Source organism: Miniopterus schreibersii (genome assembly GCF_964146895.1).
Source record: "Miniopterus schreibersii genome assembly, chromosome: 9".
Lineage (NCBI taxonomy): Eukaryota > Metazoa > Chordata > Mammalia > Chiroptera > Miniopteridae > Miniopterus > Miniopterus schreibersii.
Genome location: NC_138118.1, coordinates 53,245,045 through 53,259,638, shown reverse-complemented (window position 1 = coordinate 53,259,638; position 14,594 = coordinate 53,245,045). Strand labels below are relative to the sequence as shown.

General features: G+C 34.5%; 1 protein-coding gene across 2 annotated transcripts in view; it reads left to right on the top strand.

The window, feature by feature from the left end:
* Positions 1-14,594, top strand: part of SEMA3D (semaphorin 3D) — a 181,311-nt gene that overhangs the window by 91,256 nt on the left and 75,461 nt on the right. For both annotated transcript variants that reach the window (XM_081147361.1, XM_081147360.1), the window contains exon 4: positions 8,949-9,011. In XM_081147361.1, the coding sequence (XP_081003487.1) occupies positions 8,949-9,011 (63 nt within the window). The remainder of the gene's footprint in view (positions 1-8,948; positions 9,012-14,594) is intronic.

Genomic DNA, 14,594 nt, shown 5'->3' with positions numbered 1-14,594 from the left:
CAATATAATACTTAACATTTTTCTGTTTAAAGTATTTATATTTGCTTTTAAAGTAAAAAATTGTCAAATGTTTTGGGGAGAGGGGGGATCTTACTGGTTTTAAAATGAAAAAACAATGTACCAAAGCAGTGTGTACATTATATAGTCTATTTCATATTTTTGTGGAATAACTAGAGACAGTTTCATTTCACCTTGCTAAAATTTAGTTCCTCATATTTGCTTAAGAACTTGACTCTGTTGGTTTTTTAACCAAAAAATAATCAGAATTATTTAAAAGGAAGCATTGGATAAACTTAAAGATGAAATGCTTATGCTAGAATGTGGATACTTTAAGAGGATTGACTTTTTTTATTTAGCAGAATGTTAAAAGAGTAATTCTACATTTACAAATATTTTTTTCTTCCACCTGGCAATCATAATGTACTTATTGTATTATTTTTCTTCTAATTGAACATGAAAACTAGGTATGTAATATTATAAAAATTAGTCAGATTACTTGAAATTCATGAAACTATGCCTGTTTTAAGGCATTTTTATTAGGAAAATAACTAAACTAAATGAATTTATAATTTTAAATATAATATTTTCAGTGGAATATCTAAACACCCATCTTTCTGTAGCATGAAAAGACTGTTATTTTCCCTTCCTTAAGGAGGTCTAAAACAAGAGGGTTTTCATGCATGAGGATTCTATACTTGCTTGCTTTATATATAAGAAGAAATGCTTTTACAAATCAGAATGACCTTCTGACTCGAGTTCATTAACTCACTTCATGGTTGAATAAGACATTCTCATCTAATGCTTTACCCTGTAAGTCTATTATTTAGGGGGAAAGATTCAGAATACTTTCTTATTTAAAATAAAATTATTTTTAAAAGAAGATTGCCATCCTCTTTATTCTTAGTTAATACATGAAATTAAGAAAACATAAACACTTGGAAACCATGCAGACAACCCAATAAATTAACTTTTGGTATAAGGCACCCTGCTTAGTTTCATGGTGATTAATCTGTTCCTACTGCCTGGGCTGGGAGCACATACTGTCTGTAATCACAGAGGTGAAACAATTGCCCCGTTCATGGATGTGCTGGCTCCCCAGCTCGGGTGCCGATGTGCAGGTCCCATCTGGTCACTGTAACGGACCGTCAGGATGTTGTCAGACTGCTCACACGTCTGCCAGGACTCTGACAAGAACTCTGTCTCCATTGTCAGGGAAACTGTGCAGATCACTTTGTAGTAATTAATGCTTATTATGTATGTGATACTGTGCCAGGTGCTGAGGATGGCAGGAAGAACAGGCAATGTCCCTGGTCACTCAAGAGTGGTGGCCGCTAACCTTCAATGAGCCATACACCCCTTTAACGAGATAACGGAGACTATGACCTGCATTCCTTACAAAATTCTGAAATCTGGCAGCAAGCATAATTGCACCACAAATTCAAAATTACCAATCCATTTGTGGAATCCTTAAAATTTTTTAAAATTTGTGTAATACAATAGCATTTCTTTCACCTTCTTACAATACATATTTACTGAACGCTTACTGTGTTCCTAGTGCTCTTAGATGCTGGGAATATAATGGAGACTAAAACCATTTAGGCCTCTGTTCTCATGGTGCCTCTAAATTTCAGGGTGGCGATGGGGAAGGTTGATGGAGAAGAGAAAAGAAAATAAGAAAATATCACTTAGTGTTATTTTAAAAATGTAATATTCTTCAGAAACTACCTTCGATCAGTCTTCAGAGAAGGCCTTTCTGGGGAGGTGATATTATAACATGGACATTTATAGGAAGGGACCATCCAGAGGAGGTCAAAAGTATTCCAGGTAAAACAAGCTCATTCTGAGATATTTGAAAGTTTAACATTAGCTGCTAACAATCAGTACAGTAGGGACTCAAACTCACGTCCTTGAATTCCAGTGTGTTTCACTGATGTTTATGTAGGAAAATATTCCAAACTGAACTTACTTGCAGAAAGAAAGTGGCAGATGGATATGGTAGACAAAAGTGTATTAAAATTCCAAGTTTGTTGGGGGAAGAAAGCTAAATGCAAAAGAAATTTTGAGCTGAGTCCTAAGAAAGAAAGGGACACTATTCTCACCCAAGACTTCATGAAGAAAGCTCCATGGGCAGATCAGACCCCAGACTGGAGAATTTAAACTTCCCATCTGTAAAAATGTCTACCCCAGCCAGTTTCAATTATGCAAGCTTTCCTTTGGTGGTGTTGACCTTCGTTTGCAATAGTCATTCTCTGAGCTCAGAACTCTTACCTCTCTGTCCTTGGAAGCTAGAGTGGTGATTGCTCCCCTGATTGTTTGAATACTTGTACCATACAGCATTCAGAGTAGCATTTTCCCAACTTCTTTGCAACCATTCAGAAACTGGATCCTATTCTTCATTAGAGATGGCCACTTGCATTTTTATGGCTCTGAATTGTTTATGTTTAATTATGTTTTATGGATCAATTGTGACTTCCTCTTTTGTATTCTATTCAGTTGTTCTGGCATCTCTGAATTAGGCCAAAGGGAATCTGACTGACCTTGTACTTGCTAACTTGAGTCAATTAGTTTGCTTCTCCAAAGATGAAACAAAGACCAGATATAATTAGAATTTCCTTAGGATGTTGTTATAAGGCCTTATCACTATTTGAATGTTCCTGTAACTTGCCTAGAATTAAATAATTAAAAATAAATTGCCTGACATTTTCACCTTATCAAATGATAACTAATGATTAATGAATTATAAAAATTATGAATGAAACAATAATTGTTAGGGATATTGCAGTATTTTACTTGTGAGTTCCTCCTGCCTATTTGTATTCAAAGTGAAGTAGAAAGCTTAAAAAACAAAAACAAAACAAACTATTTTGGTTTTTGGATAAATATAAACCAATAACATCAATAGAAATAACTAGATCAAAGGTTGTATTTTAAAATATGCAGCCCCCACTGTGTTTTCATTAGAAAATTAATATTAAACTCTTTTGCAAAAATGTGTTTAAAATATAACTTTTTATCAAATGAACATATGTAAAGTGACTGTACACTTTTCATTGTATTAGAATGCTGTCTCTCATACTGGTAAATCTATGTTCTGTAACTCTAAAAGGAAAATATATACATATTTAGATTTACTCACATTCTTTTAAAAAAATATGGAATGCTTCACAAATTCGTGTGTCATCTTTGTTCAGGGGCAATACTAATCTGTGTATGGTTCTGCTGAAGAGAACACTACATATATTTATTTTTTGATGTTTTTATTTGATTCTTCCTCATTTAATGCAAAAATTAATTTTTTGGAAATGATTAATGTTGATTGTGAAACATTATGAAAACAAACATACCAGCATGGTTAAGAGTGTAAGTTACAGAAAACCAGACATACTTGTTTTAAAGAATTAACACCATAAATGATCACTTTGAAGTGGAGAAATCTTATAAATTTATTTACTCCTGCTTCCCACAGCAGTTCTCTGTTATCAGCCTCATCTATAAGATTGGCACTAAATTCAAACCAATTTGCAACCCCTTATTTAGTGGTGGTAAAATTAGTGGTTACACCCTGGATAATTATATTGAGAGGGATTCTTGGGCTCATCTGGACCCACAGAGATCTGTCTGATTTCTGCTATCTGTCCTGCATGTAGGTGGAGAAAGCAGCAGTAACTTTTCTACATATTTGAGATTTTTTATATCTAAGCTCCAAGACCCCAGAGACTACGCCTCTCCAAAATTGTGTGGGAGTATTTCAGGACAGTTAAAACATGGCAGTTGTGCAAGTGGCATCTCCACTTCTAGTATGCCTTTCTTTGACAAGTAAAGGAAAAATATTTATGGGTAACTTTCCAGCTGCAGGAACTTTAGATGCTACCAGCGCACAAAGCTTGCATCAGCTTTTAGAATGAGGGGTGTCCGTCTGTGTTTTGTCCTGCTTCGTGAAACTTTAATATGGCATGAAACTGCTTGTGCAAGGCAAGGAAATGTATAGGTTATTTTCCTGCCGATGAATTAAAAAAGCATTGAGAATATTGATAATCGTTGCCTGAAAGCTGTTTCCATTACTTAGTGTTCAGGAGAGATTATTAGAGATATTGTGAACATTGTATGTTTAAGTGTGAGGTGTGGTTTCTGTCTAAGTGTGAGGTAATCTCAAAGTGTACTGGCTGGGCTACTGAAATAATCTCAGGATGTTAGGTACTTCTTGAATGTTTGTATTAACTATGCTGGAACTTAAAGCTATACATGAAATACGTTATTTTATACCCAATCGCTATCTCTTCCTCTGTGAGTCTTGAGTGGTGAAATGTTTTTACATAGACAGAGATAGAGATATATATCACATAATCATTTCAAAAGATTATTGAGAAGCAAAAATGTTACTTAAACATATTTCTGCAGACCCTATGTAAATATAAGTGTGGTTTATTTAGTTTCTTCTGGTTTTAGATTAAATTAAGAAAAATTGTTTCTTTAAATTCTTAACCAAAAAGAAATCAAAAGGAATATTAAAAAAACACACACACAAAAGCACCTTCTAATGACTAGGTGGCAAATAAAAGAAAATCCCAACATAAAATTATAACTTTTAAATATTGGCAAAACTACAGTGGTTTTTCTTTTTAAGTAAATGTTTGGAGTCTGGAAGGTAATCAGATATCTCCTAGGTAGTTGTTACTTAGGTAATTTTATTTGTTATTTCTAGATTCGTGACAACATTGTGTCAAAATAAGCCAACATATAATCCCTACTAATCTTTATTTTTGAGGCTTGAATGTTACCTTAAGAAGTAAAATTATCTTTGTGATACTATCTTAGAATTCCTGTGCAATAATAATAATGTTCCAGGGATAATTTGTATTTTTAACAGGTGCTAGACTTTATGGGATTGAAGGTAAATGATGAAAAATGAGATAACATCTTGGGGAAAATGTCCACTTCATAAACAGAAAATAGAAGATTTTATTAAAATTGGTTTCTGGAGTCCAACAAATTCCCAGTTTTTTGTATCTTTATATAACATCTACCCACTGTTCAAATACCAATTCTCTGAAACTTGTACTTTTAGTTTTATTGCTTCATTAACTAGGATGACATATTCAGTTTGTAATTACATGACGTATAATCAGTAACTGAAATGTACAAAGCCGTTAAAATATCTTTTGGATGTTTATATTTCTTTGCAAAGAGAAAAAAATCTAGAATCACTCTTTTAATGTCAAGTTCTTAAGACAAAATGAGAGTTGAAATTATTAAACTAAACTATTACATTAATGTTGAAACTATTAAGAACAAATAATTTAAAGCATTGGCTCAGATGTCAGGACTGACAGAAACTTTTGTTTACCACTCGGTGTTCTTTGGAGCCCCTGGAGCACAGTGGCTCCATCCTTCATGCTCTCTCTTCTCACTCTAAATGCAGTTCCTCTATTTACAGAGCTGGCTTCCTTTCTCAGATCTTAGCACCTCAATGCCACACCTTTCTGGGCATATCCTTCATAATCATGTGCCTAATGAACAAATGATTAATGATCAGTAATTACTTTATGGTCACTTTGGGACTTTCATTTAGATTTCAAAAATGATACAAGATTGTTTCCACATTTTGTCAATTTTTAAATAACTCCTTCTTTTTTGAAGCCCCCATAAATATACTTAAATTTCAGAAACATAATTTATTGCACAATTTTCTTTAACTCAATCACCCAGTACACTGGCTTAAGGTTAAAAATAGAATCCTCTGATTACCTTTCTCTTCTTTAAGTCTCATTTACTTTATATGAGAGGTCTAGATTTTTTTTTTTCTGTAGTATTTATACCAATAAGATATTCCGCTTTGACCAAATCCATAAATACTTGTTCTAAATTTATTTCTGAAGTGTGATTAAATCTGACCATCTTATAAAATAAAAAGAACAGGATCTAACATATCTAAAGGACTCAAATATTAATCTAGATTAGAGACCAAAAAAATGAGGTAAAGATTGAACCAATTGCCCTGCTGGGCGTGGCTCAGGGGTTGAGCATCGACCTAGGATCCAGGAGATCGCAGTTCGATTCTTGGTCAGGGCACATGCCCGGGTTTCGGGCTCGATCCCCAGTTGGGGGCCTGCAGGAGGCAGCCGATCAATGACCTATCATTGATGTTTCTCTCTCTCTCCCTCCCCCTTCCTCTCTGAAATCAGTAAAGATTTATTTAAAAAAAAAAAAAGATTGAACAAATTGAGAGATCATAGACATGCATTCTGGGTACAATTTATTTTCAGACCAGTGATACAAAGCTGTCTTTTATAAAATCACTATAATAATGAAAAACCAATGAGTACAAAGTTGCAGTTTTTCGTGATGAAAGAATTCTGGAGATTGATTGCAAAAACTGAATATACTTAATACTGTACACTTACAATGGCTGAGATGGCAAATTTATATATATATATAGATTATCACAATTAAACATTTTTAAAAAAGAATTAGCAGGAAAAAAAGTGAGAGGATACCTTGAGTTCAAAAGACCAAATATGGGGCAAAATTTTCATAAATTAAAGGTGTCATTTTTATTTATTTTTAAAAATTATTTCATTTATTTATTTTTAAATGTTTTTCTTGATTTTTAGAGAGAGAGAAAGGAAGAGAGAGAGGGAGAGAAACATCAAGGTGAGAGAGAAACATCAATTGGTTGCTTCCTGGGCTCCCGCAACACCCTGACGGGATTGAACCTGAATCCTGGGTGTGTCCCCGGACCTGGAATAGAATCAGAGACCTTTTGGTGCACCGGAGGACCCTCAACCAACTGAGCCACACCAGCCGAGGCTATAAAGCCATTTTTAAAGGAGATTAAAAACAAACAACAAAAAACACCCCAATAAAAAACAAGTTGAAGAAACTTTCAAGTTTCCTGCCAGCTACAGTGTTTTATTTTTACTATTCATTTATTCATAATTCCCAGTTGATGACTGACTATTGTCAATTGTCCCATGGACCATTTGGGCTTATTTAATTACTAACTCATTTTACCTTAGTTGCTTTGAATTATGTGTTAAACACCTGAAAATGTGTCATCCAGAACAAAGGCTAAGATGTGGTAAATAATTTGCTTCTTAGCACCAATTTTTTCTCTTTTCAATCTTGGGTAACCATCTTTCTGAATCCTGTATTCATGACTCTTATGCTTTTCTTTTTACGTATTTGTTGCATCTATATCTCTCTCTATATATATATACACCTGAAAAGTGCCTATTTTATTTTAGTTGTTTTTAACATTATTCTAAGGGGATCATGTTGTTTGTAATTTTAAGGAATATTTATTTTCACATAATATGAATTGTTAAGATCCACCCTTATTGCCTTTCATTCATGTTTTGCTGCTGGCTACCTTTTTAAATTGTGTGCAAGTATAATTGCAGTGATTTAAACCATGTCTGAATAACTAGCATCTTTAGGTCGTTATTATGAACCATGTGAAGGTTAGCTCATCATTTGAGCTCCTGTTGGCTCAGCCACCCTGCCTGTGTACACCTTTGGATTGCAGGTTGTTAAAGTGTTCTCTAAATGAACAACCTTGCTTCATTTAAAATTCTCAGTAATTTCATTGCTGTTAAGAGAGTTTGAGCACAATTTTCTGTTCTTCTTTGTTCAAACATAGAACCCTAAATTTCGCTATGAAGATAATATCATATAAACATTAGAGATTTCCAAATCATTTGTTAATTCCAGGTTTAACAAGTTTCTTTCAGTGTATTCCCTCAGGATATTTTCCTTTTCCTCACCTATTAAAACATTTTCTGTTAACATTGGTGAGAAACATAATAAAGGTTTGTTGGGAACTCTTGGAACATTAAAAGCAATTCAGAGCTTGCTTTTCTTGTTTCTTCTTGCCTTTAGCTTAATAGAGAGCATTTCTTTCTGTAAGCTAATGGAGTCATGTAACTCTTTGAACCCTATTTTGCAAAAATTTCCTGACAGAATTTCTAAAATTTGTTAAACAACAACAACAAAAAGCCCTTTTTGATAAATTCAAGACTTTTAAAATATGATTAAAAGCTACCAACCAAGGAGTTTGCTGCCCTTGTCTTAATTATATTTGCCCCAGTAATATTTATTATGTGGTGGTTGAGACCCCTTTCCACCTGTAAGGTCAGGAGACAGTTTGGGTCATATTTTGGCTTTGCTGTGAACTAGTTTCACAGTCCTTGACAAATTACTTCATGGCTGTATGAATAAGTTTTCTGACCTGAACATGGAGAGAGTAAGTACAGCTATCTTATAAAGTCTTGTGAGATTTAAATAAGATGATGCACATATAATACTTAGCTAAGTCACGGATGCATCTGAGCTCCATCTGTGTTAAATAGGGTGGGGCAAAAGTAGGTTCACTGTTGTGAGTACACAAAACAGAGTTTATTCTTGTATTGTTATTTATAACGTATTGTATTATTTTCCATACAAACAACTGTAAATTTACTTTTGCCACACCCTGAATTGTCAACAAGTTCACACTAGTTTTTGACTTGGAGTGATAATGTTTGCTTGTGACAAAGAGCGGTTGCCCACACCTCATTGCACATGTTTATAATGCACCACCAATGAGTAAACACAGAAAACAGGGTAAAAAATAGAATTCCTCACTTAAGCAAATGCTAATCTGAAATTCTGTTGACATCACAATAAGAACTTATGGCTCTATCAACATAACTGACTTATTATTAAGTGCCTTTAAAAATAAATAAGAAAATTAACAAATAAAAGTAGATGGTTCTTTACAGTTTTATCTTAGAAATTTTTTAGGGTGACTTTGGAAAATATTTAAATCTCAAAATTTGTACGTCATATCATATCTAACAACATGTTCTTGGCTTGATATTCACTCTTTAAATTTACATATTCACTTCCTTAATTAGAATTGTAAGGTGTCTTAGATATTCGATTCTAACAAATGTTGAAATGTTTTACAGATTTATTGGCCTGCTGCAAAGGAACGGGTGGAATTATGTAAATTAGCTGGGAAAGATGCCAATGTAAGTATGAGACTTTAAAAAAATCTTTGTTAAACTGGTACTGATATGATAATAAATATTTATATTGGGCTTTATTGAATTAACGGCATTAGTGTACTATTTTTAAGACTACACTAACTTATTCTGTGTGGAGATTATGCTATATTAAAAAATAAACTATCAGAAAATATTGTATTTTTAAGATTATGTATTTTGAATTTACTTGTATGCATTTTGTGAATGTACACAAGTCCTCAGTTTTAGCATTACAAACATATAACTGGTACCTAATTTAATTTGGGTTAAAATTAAACTTACAAAATCCAAAAGGATTCTTTCAAAACCTGACATATAGAGATATTAAGAAAGATTGGTTGAGAATGAATGACACAACATTCTGGAATAAAAACTTGAAATATTTTACTCTAAAATTTACCAAAGCACAATTATATAAAATAACTTATAAAGGATAAATAGTGGGGTCCTAATATAAACTTCTAGTTTAAGCTGCCTTAAGGACCAGAGAAAAGCCTTAGATACGTGTGACCAACCTAATCATCTTTGGGGTGACCTGTCTGGATTGCATTTGCATTGTCCAAGTCGTCCTGCCCGCTCCCCCAAATTGTGTTGCCTGTTTTATCTCCAGCGATGACTGCGGAGTGCTGTGGCTCTGCCTGCCTCTTCTCATCTGAGTGCTCTGATTCAGGCCAGATGCTCTGTGTTCTGCCCTGACTTCTTGCACTGTGGTGATAGGGAGAATTGCTTTCTTTTTTTTGGCAAATAAATCACTTCCTGAATGTAACTCAAGATGATAAGAGGTTCTAACTTTGGGCAGAAACCTGGACATCTTGAGGCTTCTTTTGCAACACTCTCTAATGTTGCCTGTAACGGCAATACCCCAGGAGTATTAACCAGAGCAATGCCTTCATATTTAATAACAACCAATAGTGTGTTACATGAAAGCATAATTAGATTTTACAATTCTCACTTTATTAATGTGATAAAAGTAACATAATATGGCACATGATGCTGAATGAATTAAGGGAAAGATTAGAAGACTAAGAATCTGAGACAACAAATTGGTTTACTCATTTCTTCGGTGCATAAATATGTGTATGAAACTGATAGAGCATCTGCTGTCCTGGAGCTTTCAGTCTAATGAGGGATACAGATACTACTCAAAGGATGCCTTACACACAGTCCCAGTACTGCAAAACAAAATAAAACGAAACAAAGAAAGTTTGATTATGCCTGATTTGTATTCAGTGTTAAATGTGACCTTTCCAGACACATTTATGTTTCAAAATTATTTTGTTGATGTACAGCAAAAGCTTGTCACAAACACCTTACCATTTGTGTTTGACCAGTATTGAGTGTGTGATAAGAATGCAAGTAGAAAAAGGGGTAATTAAATTTACTCCAATAAACTAATGTCAGTTTTCCCATGGAGTTTCAGATGCGGGATAAACATTCAAGGTCAAACAGTCAGTGAGGGTTTTAATTGTGACAGTGTTCCCATTTCAGTATGTTCACCAATTCTAGTTATATAGTAACTCAGTTGCCCCTATTATCAAGTTAAAGCAAAGGGTGATATACTTTTCTGGAGGTGGCATCTTAGGGCACATAGGGCCCAGCATATGAAAACTATTCTTCCAATTCAGCTGTATTGGGGAGCTTAGTCATAACCTCTAACCTTTAAACACACCTCCTGCCTACCCAAGATTAGAGATTTGAGGAGCTTTTCTCTTTTTACTGAAGTCTGTAAAGTTTGATGTTGAATCGTGTAGGGATAATTCAAGTCTTTGTCTCCTTTTTAATTTGCCTCTTTAAAATAATATATTTCAGAGTTACTAAGAGTAGCTAACACTTTTATAACACCATGTTCTGGGAATTGTTTTTAATGCTTTATATTTATAATCTCATTTAATCCTGTGACCACTGTATGCTAGATTTTATTATTTTTCATTTTCCAGATGAGAAGACTGGGGCCAGAAAGAATTAAATAACTTGCCCAGTATCACATATCTAGTAAATAGTAAAGCCAGGAATTGAAACAGAAGTCATGCCCCCACAATCTGTGCTCTTACACAACACAATAGCCCACACATAAAGGTCTGCACTCCACATATAAGGTCTGAAATCTATGTTATCCTTCAAATAATTTCTCTCTTCAGTGTCACCATAATACAGATCCTAATTCTTCAGCCTTGCATAGATTTCTGCCAGCAGAAAACTGAGACAAGTGAGCGGTTTTATTGACATCTTTTACTGCCTTTGACATTGCCCTTTCTTTTTCCTTCTCTCTAGTAATTTTTACCTACTTCCCCAGAGTGTGTTTAGGATTAACAAGTGTTTAGAAAGACTGTCCCTTTACACAAAGGTACTATATAACTGAAAAATAGTGAATTATTTACCGTAATGAAAGTTAGCTAATTAGGGTGGGGAGGGAGTAGAAAATGAAGAAACCAAGGAGAACTATTCCATTTTCTAGAACACAGTCCTCAGATTAATTCAAGGAAAGAAAGAGATGACAGGAAGCTATTTGGTAGTACTTTGTTTCTGCTTAGGATATTTTTCAAAAGAGAGTCCCTAAAGAAATGTCTTTAGTCCTGACTCTGAAGAGTGGGGTAAACAGGTCACTCCAGGCAAAAGAATGCACAGGGTGTAGGCAGCCTGGCCTCCGTCAGCTTGACGGTGGAGGCGCACAACCTGTCAATGGAGACATTACATAGACTTAAAGGATCTTGTTTCTCTAAGGTTCTATGATTAGATGTTCTTTTCTTTTTTTTTTTAGAACGTCTGAAAGTAAAACAAAGTGTTCATTGTAGAAAGTTTGCAAATTATATAGAAATCATCTGTAAATATTTCCTCCCCCATGAACATTACCCAGGGATAGCTGCTGACATTAGGATGTTTATTCTTCTATCTTATCTATTTACTATTTTTCAGACTGAAATCATTGTATACGTAGCCCTTAAAACACTTTTTTTCCACTTCACAGATTGCCATGAACATTTTCCCATGCCATTAAATTCCTTTTTATAACACTACTTTTAAAAGCTGTACTGCATTCCTCTATATACTATTTCATCAGTCCCCTATTGTTAGAAGTTTGGTATAAATCCAATTTTAATTATTGTAAATGATGCTGCACATGAAAAACCTCATATAAAAATATTGTGAACATCTTTGACTATTGACTAGAATTACTGGTCAAAGGATATAAAATTTTTTATGCACGTTGCAAAATGACCCTCTGGAAAGTTTCTGCCTCTTACGCTTTAACCAGCGGTGATGCTCATGAGAGAGTCTATTTCCCATATCCTTGCCAATATTGGGTACAGCACATAGTTAATATTTAACACTGAAACATAAGTGAATAAAATAAGTATATTAAATGTTTGCCAACAAAAGTAAAGTTATTTTGTTGTTTCACCTTGAAATTTTTCATTACTATTAAAACTAAATATTTTATGTACTTCTAAAATTAGAATTTATTTTTTGGAATAGCATATCCCTACAATTTGTTCATTTTTAAATTTTAGTGTGTTCCTTTTCCTTACTGATTATTTACAGATTTTCAAGATTTGCAGATATACAACTATATTTAAAATACAGAGTATATTATTACTTTGTGACCCACTCATGTAAAAAATATTCTTTCCAAGTTGTCTTAGTTGATATAAACTTTTAAATATTTAAGTAAGCATATCTCAATTTTTTTTCTTTAGGATGTTTACCTTTGCCCTTCTACCACAGCTGAGTTTAGCTCTGTAGAAATCTCCTTTGTTAGAGCTTCCTTTTTTAAGAGAAAAATGTGATATTTGCGTTTTCGTGTATTTATTTTGAAGTGTTAAAATATTTTCAAAACTATAAGACCTAAACAGATATCTCTGGAGACTGGATTCTACCTGAGGTCTGCTAGACAAATGTAACATAAGACACAATGACAGGCATGTGATGAATGTCAAAAATGTTTCATGATTCCTGGCCGGCGTGGCTCAGTGGTTGAACATCGACCAGGTTGAACATCCAGGAGATGGCGGTTCGATTCCCAGTCAGGCCACATGCCTGGGTTGCAGGCTCCATCCCCAGCAGGGGCCTTGCAGGAGGCAGCTGATCAATGACTCTCATCCTTGATGTTTTTATCTCTGTCTCCCTCTCCCTTCCTCTTTCTGAAATCAATAAAAACACTAAAAAAAAAAAAAAAAAAAAATTCATGATCACAACGTTCTGAAAAATACACTAAAAATAGAAACAGACCAGATTCTTAAATCATGATTGCCTTTCCCTATATAACCCAAGTAAATAAAAATTAACAATTTATAAGTCAATTATCAGAAATACATATAAAGTTGTATTGGATTTAATTGGACCATATCTAAGTCTAGAGAATTACATGTACTTCTCTTTTGCTAATATTTTTCCAGGTATCTAGGCGGAGACTAAAATTCCAAGTGTTACTACATAGACTAAAACATATTTGTCTTTTCTCCAACTGCTAACTCAGTTTTAAATTGGCTTTATTTAGTTAGTTACATAAACATGTATGGATGTACGTGAGAAGTAAAATATTGAAACAAACATTACTTGAGAGAATTTTAAAAGGTTGATAGCTTGTTTTCTCTTTCTCTCCATCTCTCTTCCAACTGGGGGGGGGGGGTAGCTGGTAAGGGGAATAGGTGGGAGGAATAGGGAAGGAAGGAGAAATTCAATACTTTTCCAAAGACAAGCATGTTACTCACTGAATTGAACTGTTTGGTCACAGGCAACAACCCTTGCCATTGTGGGCCATAGCTGACAAATTAGTCAGCTTTCAGGGAAAGTTGAAAAAGCTGCTTCTCAAAGTTATCTTTCTTCATGCCTCACAGAATTATGTTACCATTAATAGCCATGCCAGTCACTAAGTGAATTAAATCAAGTTAATTATTGCTCATACTATTTAAACAAAACTTGGAAACTTTGTGCATAAAAAGAAAACAACACAATCATTGAGACCCAAAAAAAATAAGTTACAAATTAAAGGGGAAATCATTGTAAAGTTTTTGCCTCACATCACTGGTTTGGCTGAAATGTCCACTCCAGGCAATTTTGAATTACAAGACCTTATCTTTTAGGATCTCTGTGTCCCAGGTTTCTTTCCTTCTGGCAGCCTGTGCCTTTTCATTGCCTCCAGGCTGCGTAGAGCATCAACCTCTATCAGTTTCAGTACAGAAAAGTTTGAGCAGAGCTGACTTTTTTGTAAACTAGGTCCTGTAATTCAGGACTCATCCATACATTGTTCTATTCCACATCCCCCCAATCTGAGAGAAGGGAGGGATTTCATAAACAAAACCTTGGTAATATTTTACCAAGTCAGAAACAAAGTACCCCCAAAAAGTTAAAGGATATGCCCTGGCCTGTGTGGCTTAGTTGGTTAGGTATAGTCCAAAAGGTTGCCGGTTGGATAGCGAGGTCAGGGCACATACCCAGGCTTCGGGTTCCTTCCCCATTCAGGGTGTGTTGGGGATCCAACTGATCTATGTTTCTCTCTCACATGGATGTTTCTCTCTCTCTCTCTCTTTCCCCCTTTCCCCTTCTCTCCCCCCATCTCTCCCTCTCTCA